General features: G+C 27.3%; 1 protein-coding gene across 1 annotated transcript; it reads left to right on the top strand.

Annotated features, from left to right (window-relative positions):
• Window positions 1-1,946: 1,946 nt before the first annotated feature.
• On the top strand, window positions 1,947-15,321 carry LOC113385083 (mitogen-activated protein kinase kinase kinase 15). The gene is made up of 24 exons (XM_026622892.1): window positions 1,947-2,171; window positions 3,023-3,219; window positions 3,312-3,506; window positions 3,597-3,769; window positions 5,497-5,775; window positions 6,521-6,691; window positions 6,770-6,882; window positions 6,984-7,300; window positions 7,378-7,547; window positions 7,614-7,791; window positions 7,855-8,055; window positions 8,136-8,286; window positions 8,444-8,658; window positions 8,791-8,886; window positions 9,002-9,141; window positions 9,525-9,659; window positions 10,811-10,903; window positions 12,737-12,836; window positions 12,923-13,126; window positions 13,202-13,466; window positions 14,089-14,233; window positions 14,370-14,522; window positions 14,646-14,852; window positions 14,930-15,321. The coding sequence occupies exons 1-24, from the start codon at window positions 2,135-2,137 to the stop codon at window positions 15,147-15,149; spliced, it is 4,155 nt and encodes a 1,384-aa protein (XP_026478677.1). The 5' UTR covers window positions 1,947-2,134; the 3' UTR covers window positions 15,150-15,321.
• Window positions 15,322-18,445: the final 3,124 nt, after the last annotated feature.

Genomic DNA, 18,445 nt, shown 5'->3' with positions numbered 1-18,445 from the left:
TTGATTGCGCTACTTGTATTTTTTTTATATTTGTATTGCTTGCGCATGCCCATAGCTCAATGCCGTATGTCCAGATTGGGATAATTATTGTTTTATATATAAGGAGTTTGTTTTCATAGCACATATTTGAACTCCTGCCAATTAGCCAATACAACTCTTTAAACTTCTTCTCTATCTGTTTTCTTTTCATTTTGATGTGCGTTGACCAGCTTAATTTTCTATCGAGATGAATCCCAAGGTATTTTACACTCTCATATTTCGGTATTTCTATGTTGTTTATTTTTACGCTTGGGCAGTCTAGGGTTCTTGTTGTGAAGGTTATATGGCTAGATTTTGTTTCATTTATTTTAATCTTCCACTTATTGAGCCACTTTTCAAATTCAGAGATATATTGTTGAACTTTTGACGTTGCGACGGATGCATTTGTATGAGTTCCCATGACAACTGTATCATCGGCAAAAGTTCCAATTATGACATTGCTGTCAGTTGGAATGTCGTGTGTATATATGAGGTATAAAAGTGGCCCTAAAACACTCCCTTGTGGAACCCCCGACTTGATGTTACATAATTCTGATGTTTCTGTTCCAACTCTAGTTCTGAATAATCTATTTGTTAAGTAACTTTTCAATAGTAAAAATATCTTGTGCGGCAAAGAATTTTTTATCTTGATGAGTAGGCCCTTTATCAAATGCCTGTTTGACATCGATAAAGATTGCTGAACAATATTCCTTTCTTTCTATTGCCTTTTGGATGCTATTTACTATCCTATGGCATTGTTGTATTGTGGGTTTTTAATTTGACACTCTTTTTTACTTTAATATTTTTTGACTAAATTTTTCTCAAGAAGTATTTGCTATAAAATGTTAAATTTGATCAAAAAGTCCATTACTCAAATTTAGGCATTTTATAAATTATACTCAAATTATTTAATAAATGAATGAATTAAATATGTTTCTATTACAATAGGAGTATTAAATATATGATTTTCCCCAAAAATTTTATTAATTTGGTTGAAAATAAAAATATTTTCCTTGAAGAATATATACAATTTATATATATATATATATATATATATATATATATATATTTATTTATTTTTATTTGTGCAGATACATAGTAATTGCAATATTACAAAAATTATATATGATACTATTATTACATAAACTTTGAGGCCAGTTTTTGTATTATTATTAAGGGCAACTTATTTATTAAAATATTGGCAAAATAATGATACTAGTTAATAATTAAAATTTAATTTAAATAAAATGACGTTTTCTTAAAAACTGAGTTAACGTTTTTGGCACTTTTTGCTCTGTATCTTCAAAATGGCTAGACCTGCCTTCGCCAAAAACTAATCAGCACGTCTCCTTATCAATAGTAATCGAATGTTTTTTGAATTATTCAAATCGGTTGATCGGTGTTCCCGAAATCTTTGACGAAAATTTGTATCCTTACACACACACATACACATACATGCACACACACACATATCCATATTTTCTAAGGTATGCCAAAATGTTCGGAAACCTTTGAAACGTAAAGATATATAAACATTTTCATTTTCGATTTTTTTGCGATTACTATAACTTACCATACGGAAAGTTAATTATTAATTTTATATTGATACATATTGATATATCATAATCTTGCATGCATCTTATGACACAATGTACTAATATATATTTTTCTCTATAAAATCTAATTTATATTTCACGATTTTCTTACATTTGAATTCCAACGGTCTTTTTGCTGGATTCTGATTGGTCGGCCATGTTAGGTTGTTTACGCCTACGGCCGCAACAAGAGACAAGAACGTAAATAGAAAACTCGCCTGTTTGTGGGCGACACTTCTACTTACAAAAAAATAACATTCCTTTCTATGGACTGGAATTAAGTACATATTTATTATTTTCAATTTCATACAACCTTTTCTAACGTTATACAACAATATGTCAACAGAATTTACTTTTATAATTGATACAAATGAATGTGAACAATGATTTCGAAGTCGTGAGATAGAGGATTCAGTAACAGTTGTCAAAATATTATAGTGGACTTAATAAAATAATACATAATGTAATGGAGTGATTGATTTGCAAAGGTTAATTTGGAGCTATTTAATGTATTAAGGACAATGAATAAAATGCCTAACCCACCTGAGGACTTTTCAGGTAATAAATGATAATTTATAATCAAGGTTATGTATGTGTTAATTAAAATTTGAGTATTGCATTCTGCATTATGTGCATTATATAGACATAAATTACATAATTATCTGTCACATTAACAAACTATTTAATTTTATTGAGATGTACTTTTTACTTATTGTTTATTCGACAGTGGCAGATTTGGTTTTTTGAACATTTACTCACTTTGTTGGAAAAAATTTAAAGTGGCAGATAAATCTCATCATCGAAAAGGTTCTTCTTATGATTGTTACATAGTAAGCAATGTGTGCTTCAAATATGTTCAAACAAAATATAATACACATAACCGTTAAATTGTTTTAGTTCTGGAGTTTTCATTGTCTTACATATTCATGTTTTAATTGTCATTGTCAAGCTTTACTTTAATCTATTTTAATATTTGCTTCAATTATAATTTATTCGTTATATGCAGTTATGTACATATTGCTTTTAATCTATATGTTTTATTATACTTGTTTATTTCTTTTAAAATTAACAGTGACATAGAATGCTTTCTTTGTTACTTGTAGCTCAATCATTTGATAATGGTTCACCATCCTCAAAGAGGTTCTTATGATTTTTACATAGTAAGCTATGTATGCTACAATTAATACACATAACCGTTAAAGTATTTTATTCTTGAAGCTTCTATTTTCTTACATATTTATGTCTTGATCTGCGTTTTGTAAGTAATTCATTATTTTAAATTATAGAAAGCATCTTAATACTTAATTTCATTTTTATATTTGCTTCAAATATATTTACAATATATTCACACAATAAAATTTTATGGTATGGATTATATTAATGAATTAATAATTCCTTTTTTTTTGTAGAATATCGGAGTGGCACAGACAGTATAAGCAGCCACAGCGATATTTCTGGAAGCACAGTCCAACCAATTAAACCGAGAATGGATGTCGCTTGTGTGATAGACCTGCATCAGACAGAGAACTTATTTCAGAGAAAAAGTGCTTTCGAAGATGTCAAGAGGGCCTGTTTGTCGGTCAATGCTAATTGCCATCATGTTCAGGTAATAAAAATAACAAAATAAAATTAAAACCTATAAGATAATGTATTGATTGATTTAATAATTAATTATTGTATTGTTTCTTTTATTCTTAGTTTGAGAAGTTGGACTTTGGTGAAACAAATGTGTTGGATTCCTTTTACAATGCTGATGTTGCTGTTGTCGACTTAAGTGTTCAAACACAGCAGAGTTCTATGTTTTACCATTTAGGCGTAAGAGAAAGTTTTGGGATGAAGGAGAATATTTTATTGTATAATGATACTGATAATGATTCAACAATTCGAGTAAAGGTAAAGAAATTTGACTCTTACCAACAATTAATCATTTTGTAACATTTATATTTTATGTGTTTTTGTTATTTTCAATTTTTATTGTTACAGTTATCATGTGGATCATATACAATTTTAACTTATAAAGTATTAGATTGTGGTACATGTGCCATAACGAATCCTGAAGCGATTGCTAAATTCACAGGAGATGATGCGACTGATCAAAGACTGAACCTTTCTTCCAAACTAAAAAGACTTTTGCAAGATGTTGAAGTACAATCCAAGTAAGTAGATACATAATTATCATAATAACATTTATATTGTAATCACTCTATTTTCCTGAAAATTGTACCAATAGTTTCTCCTAATTCTGTATACTATCAACCATTACCTAGTTCATAGCTAACTTCATAGTATTAAGTGCTATCACAGAGCCATCTATTGGCTCTGATGGCCGTTACGTATAAACTTATTACAAGCTTAATATTAGAATATGGAACCTTATTATATTCACACTTCTATTGTAATCACTCTATTTATCTTTTTGAAAATTGTACCAATAGCTTCTCCTAATTCTGTATACTATCAACCATTACATAGTTCATAGCTAACTTCATAGTATTAAGTGCTATCACAGAGCCATCTATTGGCTCTGATGGCCGTTACATATAAACTTATTACAAGCTTAATTTTAAAATATGGGACCTTAATATAATTACACTTCTATTGTAATCACTCTATTTATCTTTTTGATAATTGTATCAATAGCTTCTCCTAATTCTGTATACTATAAACCATTACCTAGTTCATAGCTAACTTCATAGTATTAAGTGCTATCACAGAGCCATCTATTGGCTCTGATGGTCGTTACGTATAAACTTATTACAAGCTTAATATTAAAATATGGGACCTTATTATAATTACACTTCTATTGTAATCACTCTATTTATTTTCTTGAAAATTGTATCAATATCTTTTCCTAATTATGTATTCTATCAACCATTACCAAGTTCATAGCTAACTTCATAGCATTAAGTGCTATTACAGAGCCATCTATTGGCACTGATGACTATTACATATAAACTTATTACAAGCCTAATATTACAATATGGGACCTTATTATAATTGCACTTCTATTGTAATCACTCTATTTATCTTTTTGAAAATTGTACCAATAACTTCTCCTGATTCTGTATACTATCAACCATTACCTAGATCATAGCTAACTTCATAGCATTAAGTGTTATCACAGAGCCATCTATTGGCTATGATGGCTACTACGTATAAACTTACTACAAGCTTAATTTTAAAATATGGGACCTTATTATATTCACACTTCTATTTTAATCACTCTATTTATTTTCTTGAAAATTGTATCAATATCTTATTCTAATTGTGTATTCTAGAAACCATTACCTAGTTCATAGCTAACTTCATAGTATTAAGTGCTATCACAGAGCCATCTATTGGCACTAATGACTATTACATTTAAACTTATTACGAGGTTAATATTAGACTATGGAATCTTATTATATTTACACTTCTATTTTAATCACTCTATTTATTTTCTTGAAAATTGTATCAATATCTTCTCCTAATTCTGTATTCTAGAAACCATTACCTAGTTCATAGCTAACTTCATAGCATTAAGTGCTATTACAGAGCCATCTATTGGCTCTGATGGCTACTACATATAAACTTATTACAAGCTTAATATTAGAATGTGGGACCTTATTATAATTACACTTTTATTGTAATCACTCTATTTATTTTCTTGAAAATTGTATCAATATCTTTTCCTAATTCTGTGTTCTATCCACCATTTCTTATTTCATAGCTAACTTCACAGCATGCCGTGCTATCCCAGAGCCATCTATTGGCACTGATGCTCATTGCATTATGTGCTGTTCCAGAGCCATCTATTGGCACTGATGCTCATTACATTCAAATTTACTACTAACTTCATATTAGAATATATTGTAATATAACATCTACTTAAATTTTATTGTAGAGCTCACTTGAAAGAAAAATTTCTATCCGACCTGAGAAAAGCAAGAGAGCAATATTCAGGTGCTGAATTATCACGAAAATTAAATAATATGCGCAAGAGGCTGGACGATCCGAATGTATTATGTGGAGAAGTTGTATTAAATATGTTGATATCATTTCGTGAAATTCAAGATTATGATGCCATGGTGCAATTGGTCGATGATATTAAGACTATACCGAATAAGAAAGATTATACTTTGAAACCTGCTGTGTGTTATCTGTATTCTTTCGCTTTGAATAGGTGAGTTATTAGTAATATTACAATAAAACAATATCAGATTATATAAATAAAAGTAAGTATATTTACTGAAAGCACTCATTAAATGTAATATTTTAGTCTTACCCTCTTATACTTTTTTTTTAATTTCAATAAGTATTACAACTGTTTAACATCTAGTAATATTGATAAATAATAACATAAATTTAAATAAATAAAAGTGCAAAGGATAAAATTTACATGAAAATAATATCCGTAATATGATTTAATATAAAATATATAAGCAAATAATAATGAAAATAAAATTAATAAATGATATAAATAAAATTTCTGAATAATAAAATAATACTAGAAAAATAATAAAATATAACAAAATAATAATAATAGAAATAGTAAGATAATAATAATAATAATAATAATAATAATAATAATGTTAGCGTTTACAAATTTATGAGACCATTGGGAATTTTTCGTTTTAGTCTTGTTGGGCGTTCTATTGATATAACATTAATTTTTATAATTTATTTCATTTATTTATTTATTTAACACCCATGGCAATAATTTATTATTCAATAATTTATATTTTGATCAAATATAAGAGAGTCATTTTTGAAAGGAGGATAATAATTTCAATTTTATAATTAAAGAACAAAAGAAATAAAAGTAATTTATTTATTACAATGTTTAGAAACTGGTTAATTTAATTTGTATAATTTTGTACCTTTTATTTTGTTATTTGTTAATGTGTTATGCTTTATTTTTATTTCAGGCGAAACAAAGAAGGTGATAGAGAAAACGCTCTAAAAGTTTGCGTCTCGGTGCTGGACAAAAAGGAGTATCAATTTCCTGATATGCTTTGTTTGTGTGGAAGAATATATAAAGATAAATTTGTTGAATCTAGCCATACCGATACAGATAGCTTGAAAAATGCTATCAAATGGTAATAAAATATACCATAAATATATAAAGGATATAATAGATTCTTTTATAAAATTTTAATTCAGTTGTAAATTCATAGGTATAGAAAAGGCTTTGAAGTTCAGCCTAATGAATATGCAGGGATTAATTTAGCTACACTTTTAGTTATTGATGGATGTGAATTTTTAAAGTCGGATGAATTACGAAGGATAGGTGAGTGATACGAGACAGCTTTATCAAATTAGTTAATTAAAATTTTTGATACAATTTTTTACATCCTAACTCTACTTTTGCTATATTTTTCTCTTTTCCAGGCATGGTTTTAAACAATCTCATTGGCAAAAAGGGCAGTTTAGCGTCTCTTGAAGATTACTGGGATGTTGCCACATTTTTTGAGATTTCTGTTCTAGCCGAAGATTATACAAAAGCAATTCAAGCAGCAGAATGCATGTTCAAACTGAAACCACCGAATTGGTATTTAAAATCCACCATTGGCAACATTAGACTGATCGATAGATTTCGGAGGAAAGACGAAGATGCTAAGGAGTCTCATGAGGAAAAAATCTTCAAATTTTGGATCGATTTTTTTGTAGAAGCCATTGAACCTACTGCTGATAGTATCAGATTTCCGGTAAGGGATAATAGATTCATGTAATAAAATTCATTTAAATTAAAGTTGAATTAAATTTTATTATTTTTCTATTATAGTTGGTGATTCTCGAGCCGACCAAAATTATAATGCCGAGTTATATTAATGTTAACTTAGGTGCAGAGGAAAAATCTTTGCAAATTTGGAATTATTGTTTGGACGCAATGAAAGGAAATTGCAGACAAGTGCATGAATGGCTTTTTACAGCGAATTCTATACGCAGCGTCAGGTAATTTAATGTAACTAACTTCTTAATATTTACAGATTTTGTAACTTTTATTTTTTTAAATTTTAGCTTGTACAAACGCGATGAAAGATGTATATTCTTATACGTAAAACAGAATTGTGACGATTTTCAAATCTATCTGCCGTCAGCGCAATGTAGAGAAAGATTTTACGATTTAATTTTACAAATGACTGAGGGAATTATACAAACGCCCCTGGATTCAGATTTGAGCACTGATCAAATTAAGGTAAGTTTAAATTTATTTTTGTTTACTATATATCTAAATATATATTATTTTTATTTATTTTAGTATGAATACGAAATGGACGATCAAGGCAAAAGGATAATGTTAGGCAAAGGTACTTACGGTGTAGTTTATGCAGCAAGAGATTTGAACACCCAAGTTCGTATTGCTGTTAAAGAAATTCCTGAAAAGAATCTCGGAGATGTTCAACCTTTGCATGAAGAGATCAAATTGCATTCTCAATTGAGGCATAGAAATATTGTTCAGGTAATGATAAAAATTATTATAATTCATATTTTTCAATAGTAAAGAATAAATTTTTGATCTTGATTATAATTTTATTCTAGTATTTGGGTTCAATCTCAGAAGACAATTATTTTAAAATTTTTATGGAACAAGTACCTGGAGGTTCTTTGTCTGCTTTGCTCGGTTCGAAATGGGGTTCCTTGAAGAAAAACGAATCGACAATTGCTTATTACACTAGGCAAATATTAGAAGGTAAATTAGAACAATCACAATTAACAAATGAACAATTACAACTAAAATCGAAAAATATCAACACAACACTTAATTTTAATGCTAGTATTTGTATTTTTTTTATATATATATTTAGAGTTAAGTTATTTTGATTTTTTTATTTTATTTATATTTTTAGGTTTGAAGTATCTCCATGACCAAAAAATTGTACACAGGGATATTAAAGGAGACAACGTTCTCGTTAACACATACAGTGGTGTAATTAAAATAGGTGATTTCGGTACATCAAAAAGATTGGCTGGTATTTGTAAGTCTACGAAAACATTTACTGGAACTCTTCAATATATGGCTCCTGAGGTTATTGATAAAGGGCAGCGTGGATATGGTGCTCCTGTGAGTAATAATTGAATAGTTATCTTCAATTGTATATATTTTATAATCAAATAAAAATCACTTTATATTTTTGATATGTAAAATACTGTATTAAAATTTAGGTTGATAATATTTTTTGTATTTCTCCTTTAGGCTGATATTTGGTCCCTTGGTTGTACGGTAGTTGAAATGGCTACAGGAAAACCACCATTCATAGAACTCGGTTCACCTCAAGCTGCTCTTTTTAAGGTGACAAATAATTAAATATTTTACATGAACTATATTTTTATTAATATTTTGTTTGTTATTTCAATTTTCTAACAAGATCGTGATGTATTATATTATCAAATTAATAATTTTTTAGGTTGGTTTTTATAAAACACATCCAGAAATACCAGCCGAGTTATCTGAAAGAGCTAAAAAGTTCATTTTACGATGTTTTGAACCTGATCCAGATAAAAGAGCAACGGCTATGGAACTTTTAGAAGATCCTTTCTTAAATGAGTGAGTGAATATTTTATTATTATGCTTTTATTATAACAGTTTTCCTAAGATGAAAATATGCAGATGAGAGAAAAATATAGTTTGTCACTTGTATAATTTAATAATATAATCTCATATTTAATCTTCTTTAATATAAAAGATTAAACATTCAATAATTTCAATAATATAAAAATCATATTTATAAATTGTTTGATGAAGTAAATTTTACAAAAGCATTATTTTAGAAAAATCTGCATTATTTATATTTTAACTTCAAAATAGTTAGAATAAAAATAAATTTGTATTGAACAAATGGTTGTTAGGTAAAGAATAGTATTTTTATTTAATTTTAATATCTTAAGCAGTTACTTATAAATCTATTATTCTTTTCTTGTCAATTTTAGAAAGAAGAAAAACAGATTAGGGCCATCAAGCGAATTAAATAGAAGCATCTCAGTTCCAGCAGATAAAATTTTGAAACAAAATTCATCGCCTCAGTACACACCGAGTTGCAATACTCCAACGACACCAGAAATTGAGTAAGTTTTTTTTAAAAAAATAAGACTAATTCATATTAATTTTAGAAATTTCACAAAATTCATGTTTTTGCAATTCTATGTAGATAGCAATCATGCTTTATAATAAATCATTTAGAGTAGTTTGCTTGTAAATAGGCTTTGGTCTTTAGAATTTGTTGTTAATTCATTGCATAATTTTCATTTTTTTAAACCATAACTATAAAAAATGTTATACATAACGACGTCTTGCTTTTTTTATTTATAATTTGAACTAATTACGTGGATTTTATACTCAAGTTTTTAACAAAAAAAGATTTATGTTTTTAATATTCTTAATTTATCATTTTATACTAAGATTGATTTGTTTTTAAGATAATTATTATGCTAATAACTTAAATATAGGGGTCAATACTTATCTTTATATCTTGGTACTAAAAACTGTGAAAAACAGGCTTAAATGAAATGAAATAAGATATCGTTGCCATAACGCTTTAAATTGGCCCCATAATTTAATAAAAACTTTGATATTTAATTAATAACAACAAGTTAGCGAAAAGCACTTTACTAAAACCATTATATTAAATCTACTTTAATTAATATTAAAAGTTGTAAATAATGTTGTGTTTGTTCTGATATTTTATTAAACAAACAAAAATTTTAAAGGTTCTAGTTGATATTTGTTTTCTATTTTTAATATTAAGCAATTTATAATTTTGCCAAAAGTTTTGGATCATGATTTTCTTTCTTTCTTTTTTTATTTTTTAATTTAATTTGTTTTTTTTTTCTTTTTTATTTTTTGTTTTTTATTATTTTTTTTTTTTTTAATTCTTTATTTTTTTTAATATGTTTTTATTTTTCCTTTTTTTTTTTTTCTTTGTTTTTTTTATTCTTTCTTTTTTTTGTTTTATATTATTTTTTTTTCTTTTTAGTTATTTTATCTTTTCTTTTTTTCTTTTTTTATTTTTTTTTTATTTTTTGAAAAATAATGGATCCTATTCAACAATCATTTCATTTTATACATTTATACATGGGGTAGTTTTTATGTTTCCTCATGGATAATTTTTCGTTCTATTATGGAGAAAACAATATCGACCAGTGTACCACTATCATTGTTTTAAGTTGTTTTGTTGCTTATTTGTGTATGTTTTGTTTTTTCTGCTACTTCTGAGCAGTTTTGCAACAACCAGATCGAATCCTGACACCACAGTCAGATCGGCAGTCTTACTCACACCAATATCAATGCCTGCCACTGTCACTTATAGCAGGTAATATTAAATGAGGAATAAAAATTGAATTTTTGATTCAAAACTCATTTTAGTAGGAAGGCTGGTATATTAATATAGATTTATGATTATCATATCGTAGATTTTTAGTTCAATTAGTGTATCGAGGTCTTTATAATCCTTTGAACAATAAATTGGGATTTTTTTTTTAATTTCATATAGGTATATGTTTTATTTAAAAATTACAATTAGAGATTTTGTAGAAAATTTCACATTTCTTAATATACACATTTTATTTTTTTTAGATTGCATTTTATTTAATAAGTTCCATTACATAATAGTTCTTATTATTTATTTAGTATAATAATATTTATTGTTTTACCGTAGGGTAAGTTTAGTTATAGTAATCGCAAAAAAATAGAAAATGAAAATTTTCATATATCTTTACGGTATGTGTGTGTGTCTGTGTGTGTTCGGATACAAATTTTCGTCGACGATTTCGGGAGCACGATAAGGAGACGTGCTGATTAGTTTTTCTATCCGTTAGACTGCGATACGACGCTTACGCGCTTCGATATTTCTTCGAGATTGCTTTGAAAAAAAGTTCAAAATTTTCAGAAAAATTCAAAGTATAAAAAAATTTTAGATATAAAAAACATTCAAATTTTTCAAGAAGGTTAAGTATTTCTCAAAAAATCTCAATTTCAAAGTTTTCAAAAAAATTTAAAGGTTTTTTAAAAAAATTAATATTTGGTACGGGAAGTTCAAATTTAAAAAATTTAAGTTTTTAAAAAAAGTCAAATATTGTCAAAAATTTAAAAATTCTCAAAAATCTTAATTTCAAAGTTTTGAAAGAATTTTAAAGGTTTTCTAAAAATTTTAAAAATTTTCATATTTGGTACGGCAAGTTCAAAAGTTCAAATTATTCAAAAAAGTCAAATATTTTCAAAAATTTTAAAATTCTCAAAAATATCAATTTCAAAGTTTTCAAAAAATTTTAAAGGTTTTTTAAAAATTATGAAAGTTTTTTAATATTTGGTACGGAAAGTTTCAGCAATTTATCTCAAATCCGCGATGCCATGCACCATTAGTGTTAAATATCTTCGAAGATAATATACGAGGTCTGTTCAAAAAGTACCCGGAATTTTCGTTTTTTCAAAAAAATATTTATTTATTTGTCTACATTAATGTGGTCCCCTTCAAAGTAGTCCCCCCCAGATATAATACACTTATGCCAGCGTTTTTTCCAATTTTCGAAGCACCCTTGATATTCACTTTTTGATATGTCCTTGAGCACTCTCAGCGATTTTCTTCAATCGAGGAAAACCGCCGTCCTTTCATGGGTCTCTTCAACTTTGGGAATAGGAAAAAGTCACACGGAGCCATATCTGGTGAATTTTTGCACTTTGCAACACTTTATTTCATTTTTTACGCAAAATTTAATACAAATTCTTTGACTTTTCAATTCTTCCATTGTAAAAATCGCCGAGCTCAGAAAAACACGTCGAACCTTAGCGACTACCACAGACAAAGTAAACAGTGAATATAGCTGAAAATTTCATCATACTTTAGGGGCATGTATACCAACACAATAAAAAAAAAAATTTGACAATCAGACACTCCAGACCCGCGAAATTTAATTATTAGTAATTCCGGGTACTTTTTGAACACACCTCGTAGTTTCAGCAAAATAATGAGAACTTTTAAAATTGTTTTTTTTTTATTTCAAACTAATTTTGGTCTAAAAAATCTTACATGTAATACAATTTTTTTATCTGTTAATCTAAGCATTTTTGTTGGGCTTTATTACATTTAGATTAAACTCATCTAATCCCTTTGTTCGATATCTAATTAATAATATAAAAATAATTTTAGCGTGATGAGCACACCATCAATAGAGATAGACTTAGAAAATGATACAGTTGATAGTACGAATGCCCGAAGGAGTTCATCAGGAGCTCTGCTCTCTCCAGAAGTATGTACAATTAGAAAGTGAATTATATAAATCACATCAGACATAATTAAATAAGATAAGTTATTCTAAAAATTTATTTTTTTCAGGTTGAGTTAGGTTCAGGACGAAGCTCATCATCCGGTGCACCAGGCTTGGGCGAAGCACAAGAACAAGATGGGTTTTATATGCTGAAGAAGGATTCTCAAAGACGAACTACATTGACCGGTATTTTAAGAAACGATGAAGCAAAAATATGTGACGAATGGTACATCAGGATTAAAAAAGACAGACCTGATACTGTACTAAAATTGGTCAGTATAACTAACAGATAATATAATTTTTCGTGCTGTTTTTTTAATAATTAATATTTTTTATTATCTTTACAGTCGCATTTAGAGCTTCTAGTTCGTTGCTTGCGTTCTTTCATCATGGACCAAAATCGAGAAGTTATCGAAACAACAATGACCAAGTTGAAGGAAGATCTCGATTACGACGCCACTGCAATTAATCAATTGCAATTGTCGATTTATTTGTTTCAAGAATCCGTGAATGAAGTTTTGCGGTCTTTGAGTATCAAACCTCATTGGATGTTCGCTCTGGATAATTTAGTTAGAACGGCGGTGCAGGAAGCTATCACCGTTTTATTGCCAGGTAACAATTATAATAAATAAATAAATATTTATATATATATATATATACGAGATATATATATATATACTAGCTGACCCGGTAAGCGTTGTTTAGCCCTAAAAAATTTACCCACTGCAACGCATTTCTTGTATAAATATCCTTGGGGTTTATTAATAATTATTGCAAATGCTGCCTTATCTGAAACTGATCATATTTAAATTGAACTACCGCGCTTTTTAATAATTCATTAATTTTACGAAGCAAAATCTAAGCATCTGAACATTTTTGATGGTACAATCCTGTGAATCAGATTATACAAGATTTGGTCGATAATTTGAATTTGATCTGTTGTCAATATCTAAGAATTGTTTTGAAAACGTTTGAGTGGATAAATTTTTGGTTTTCAAAATTTTTATCAAAATACTATTACAAACTTTATGACTTCGCCATTTAAAAATTTTATTTTGTACCAGTACAATGAAATTACGATTAGTAGATAATAATGAAAAATATTTTATTAAATTTATTTATTAATGGGACTATATGAAACAAAATTCCCGATTTTTTTAGGATATTTTATCATTGAAACTTTTTTTTTCGAGATATTGATTCACTCTAAACTTAACATTCTTTATTCCATTAGAATTGGGTGCAAATTTAGCCGAACACGAAGATTTAAATTCAGGCATCAGCACTGTAAACTCTGTAAAATCGAGCAAAACTGTAGATGCTTTCACTGATAGAAAATATAAAGTTCTTTGTCAGGAGCAGGATGAAGAAAATACAAGGTAAATTTTATTGGTTACGATTATATACAGTTATTAATAAAATTGTACAAAATTTATATTATTTTCCATAATTTCTCATATTTTTTATCTCAATTATTTTATCTTAGCTACATAACTCATAAATATTTTATTCTAGATTATTGCAAGAGCTGTTAGAGTGTAAAAGAAATTATGGAATTTTGCTAAAACAGGGTATAGCTGAAATGAAACTACAAACACAGCTTCTGCAGCAGGATGTCGAGCACATTAGTATCAGTGGACCAAATATTAGAAGGAGTCACTCACAGGGGTACGAGGGATTTAAAACGGATTTTTTAATTGATATATTTATTATTAATAATTATTTTGATCATTTTTTCTGTAAATAAATTATGAATCATCACTCGATATTTAATTTGTGTTTTTTTATCAGATATGAGAGTATGGTGTCAGATTCTTCATCAGGAGTCCCTCACATAAGCATAACACCAGACGCTCTGCCCGAATCAAAAATTGGAGATTGGTTACGGACTATAGGAGTTGATTTTCATCTAGCAGAGCGATTTTTGTGTGAAGATTATACTTTAGATGATGTTTTGCATCATATGGGACGATGTGATCTCAGGAGGCTAAATCTCAAGTAATATCATATATCAAAATATCGAGATTCAATTATAAAATATCAGCAGCTTTTTCACCTTTGTTTTATCATTTTAGGGGAGGTGTTGAACTACGAATTTGGCGAGCAATACAGGATCACCGCCAAAACAGTCGTGATCCTGTACCTGCGCCGCCTATCAGGTTGTCCAGGTTGAACTCACAAACTAACAATCAACCTGGTAAAGTCAGGCACATGCCATATGCGGCAAATTGCCATTGTGAGACTTGTGTGAACCAGAATGGTGTAAACGGAGAAGATAATGAGGATGTCTTATGACAAGATGATGGAATTTTTTCAACGTGGTGTCAATTGCTGTGAAATAAAGAGTCTGTTTATATTTACTGGGGATACTTAAATATGCAGATACTAAAGGTGAGTTGAATTAATCTCGAATTTAAATCAAAATCAATATTTTGATGGTAATATGTACGTAGAGTTTCAATCGCTGCGTGTAATTTCTTTAAAAGTATTTTTATGCTAACTAAAATTATAGTTTAGAAACTAGACTTGCATAAAATCTCTTCATACTATTGTACAAATTCTTAATGTTTTATTTATTTTATAAAATTCATAAAACAATATACAAAAACTACTCAAATTTTCAACCAGTGAAATAAAACATTTATTCTGTAAATTAAATAGCAATTATGTAATATATAAAATTAAATAGTTTATTGACTATCATCAATATTGGCCATATATCATGACGTAATGAATGTTCATCATCATAATAAAGAATATTCTTTGTTAAATGAGTCCTTGTATTGTTAAATAGTATGTGAAATGAATAATGAATGATTGAAAGTGTGTGAAATATAAGTAAAGCAATGTCTTTTGTTAAAATCGCTTTAAAATTTGTTTCAAAAACTTTTATTAATAAATATTTGCTGATATACGTATTGATTTGATGTATTCACATTGGATTTACTATCTTAAATTAGCTATATTTTAAATATAGTTAATTTATAATAGTAAATCTTTCCAATATCTAAATTTACAATTTCTAAATAGTTAAACTTTCAAATATTGTGCGTGAGTTTGTTCATAGTTAATTTTTACCATATATAAATACTTTAAATAATGTTAAACTAAAAATCAAGTTTATATTTGGTGAAATTTCATACAAAAGTTATTTTGATCAGTAAATATAAATTTATTATATATGAGCTTTAAAATACGTATTTAAATATAGTCGTACTACAATTTCTTTTGAATAAAAACTAAACAAAATTAACTACTTCTAATAATAATAGTGCATTAATTATTTTTATTGTGCGAATAAGTCAGAGCTTAAAAAAAGTACAAATCGTTCACAAAGTCACACACACACATATATATATATATATATATATACGTTGAAGGTGTTTAAATTTGATGTTGAAATGTATGATTAATTTTTTGAAGGGCGTAACATTAAGTAAAAAATAAATAAAGTAAAGATTTTTAAAGCATTTTCATTGTTTCATATTTTTCGAAATAAAATTTTACGTCATCGTCAGTGGTTCGACAATTTTGAAAAAAAAAAACAGAAAAAGTAACGTTAAAAACTAAATATAAACAGGGTAAGAATAAAAAAGAGAGAGATTTAACTAAATAGACAGACTAATAATATCTAAATCTTAACACTTATACTTATAAATAATAAATAAGTTTAATTTTTTTGAACTTTGTAAACATTCTTTTAGATACTGTAAAGAATTTCAAAAAGGGTTGCAGAATGATGACACACAACCGTGTCGAAACGTATAAATAAATTATTTGTTATTGATTTGTTTTTTTTTATTTTGACGATTGGCTGAAAATCAACTTTCAAGAATATGTTTCAACATCAAACAAAAAAATCTAAAATTAATATATATATATATATATATATATATATATATATATATATATATATATATATTAATGCAACTTTTATCATTAAAATGAATATTTATGCTCAGAGTCAGTACAAAATGTGTAATTGCATATAAGAGTCTTCCCAAGACTAATATCTTGTTAAAAAAAATAAAATATAGTACCTTATTAAGATGCCTTTAAACTCAAACAGATTAAATATAGATATATTTTATAAAATACTATATCATAAGCACAATATATATTTTATATGAATCAGTCTGTTGTAAAAGTGATAAACGTAAAAGTTATTATCTACAAGTTATTATTATTAGATTCAAATCATATAAAATCAATATATTTGCAAGTTTTATTTAGACCTAAAGAAATGTTTTGTAAGTGAAAATAGTATTGAGTACAACTTATTACTTATAGTTATAAAATATTACAATATTGTTAGTTGTGTTATTTTATAGTTTATTTCAATAACAACTAAAACTGTTGTTTTAATACATCTAGCTCTTTTCGTGTGATGATATTAAAACAAATTTATTACTAATAATTAATCTCTAAATATAGATTATATTATATTAGAATTATGGAGTTTAATATTTAAGATTTTCAAAAATTATCTCTCGATGATTTTGAAATGCTCTAACAAAAATGAACTGATCATAAATTCTAAAAGTATTTTTTGTTTTGTTTTGACTGTTGTGTGATATATATTTTAGATGTTTATGAAAATGTATGATTATGCAAATATTTTGCAAACCTATATGTTTTTAAAGTTGACTGTTTTTCTTTGAGTATATAATACAAGCATTTAACCGAAGTAATGTATTTTTATTGAAAAGATTGTGAGATTCTTTCAGTTTTAAAAATATGTTGCAGATAAGATAATAAGAGTAAATATTTGAAAATCAATTATTAACTAGTGGTGCATGGCACCATGTCTTAAGGCAAATTGCTGGAACTTTCCGTTTTGTAATAAAATATTTGAAGAATATTAAATGTTTTCATATGTGTTATGATGAATACTGTAACTTTCATTAATAGAATAGCTTATAAAATGAATGATTACGTTTATAAAGGTTTACATGAAAAGTGAATAAGCCAAACTATCCTTGCATTTAAATATTTTAGGATTAAAATAATGGTGTTCGATTTATTTTTTATTTAAAATTGGGCGCGCACCCTTAGACTTTTTTTTCTTTATGTTATCAACCTGATCTGTCAAATTTTAGTTCATCAATTAAAGTGAAGTTTGCACAACGTGCTTTGTTGAGGTTAAGACAAGTCTAGAATAACGATTCAGGAAAAGTATTATTATCGAATAGTTCATTCTATTTTAATATAGTGCAGTAGTGTAGTGTTTTATTTAATTCCATGTGGTTTGTTGTGAAATATAATCATTTTATTTTAATGTGTGAATTATGAGAAGAATTGGATGCATAACACATGACAACAAATGCGGATGTCTCAGGTTAGTGAATACAAATATATGTATATATGTCTTTTTATACAGGCCTTAATTTGTTTCTTTTGGTTGAAAAATGTCTACCAGCATGTAAATTTTATAAAACGTAGGTATACGTGATTTTTATGGTGTAAACGTAGATACTTTATGATTAATGAACATTATGTGAAATATCCGAAATGGCTGCCTCATTTTGTACAAATATTATAAAAATAGTATTAACAGGTTTGCGGACAGTAAAAGTTTTCAGCAAGGTAAA

Source organism: Ctenocephalides felis, unplaced genomic scaffold (assembly GCF_003426905.1).
Source record: "Ctenocephalides felis isolate EL2017-DRISC unplaced genomic scaffold, ASM342690v1 CF-g0.4_SCAFFOLD_03571, whole genome shotgun sequence".
Classification (NCBI taxonomy): Eukaryota; Metazoa; Arthropoda; class Insecta; order Siphonaptera; family Pulicidae; genus Ctenocephalides; species Ctenocephalides felis.
The sequence above is the reverse complement of the archived record's forward strand: the minus strand, read 5'-3'. Positions and strand labels throughout refer to the sequence as shown.

Coding starts and splice junctions, on each gene's coding strand:
- LOC113385083 (XM_026622892.1), top strand. CDS start 2,135: ATGAATAAAATGCCTAACCCACCTGAGGACTTTTCAG. Junction 7,548..7,613: donor AATTCTATACGCAGCGTCAG/GTAATTTAATGT, acceptor TTTAAATTTTAG/CTTGTACAAACGCGATGAAA. Junction 8,887..9,001: donor CTCAAGCTGCTCTTTTTAAG/GTGACAAATAAT, acceptor ATAATTTTTTAG/GTTGGTTTTTATAAAACACA.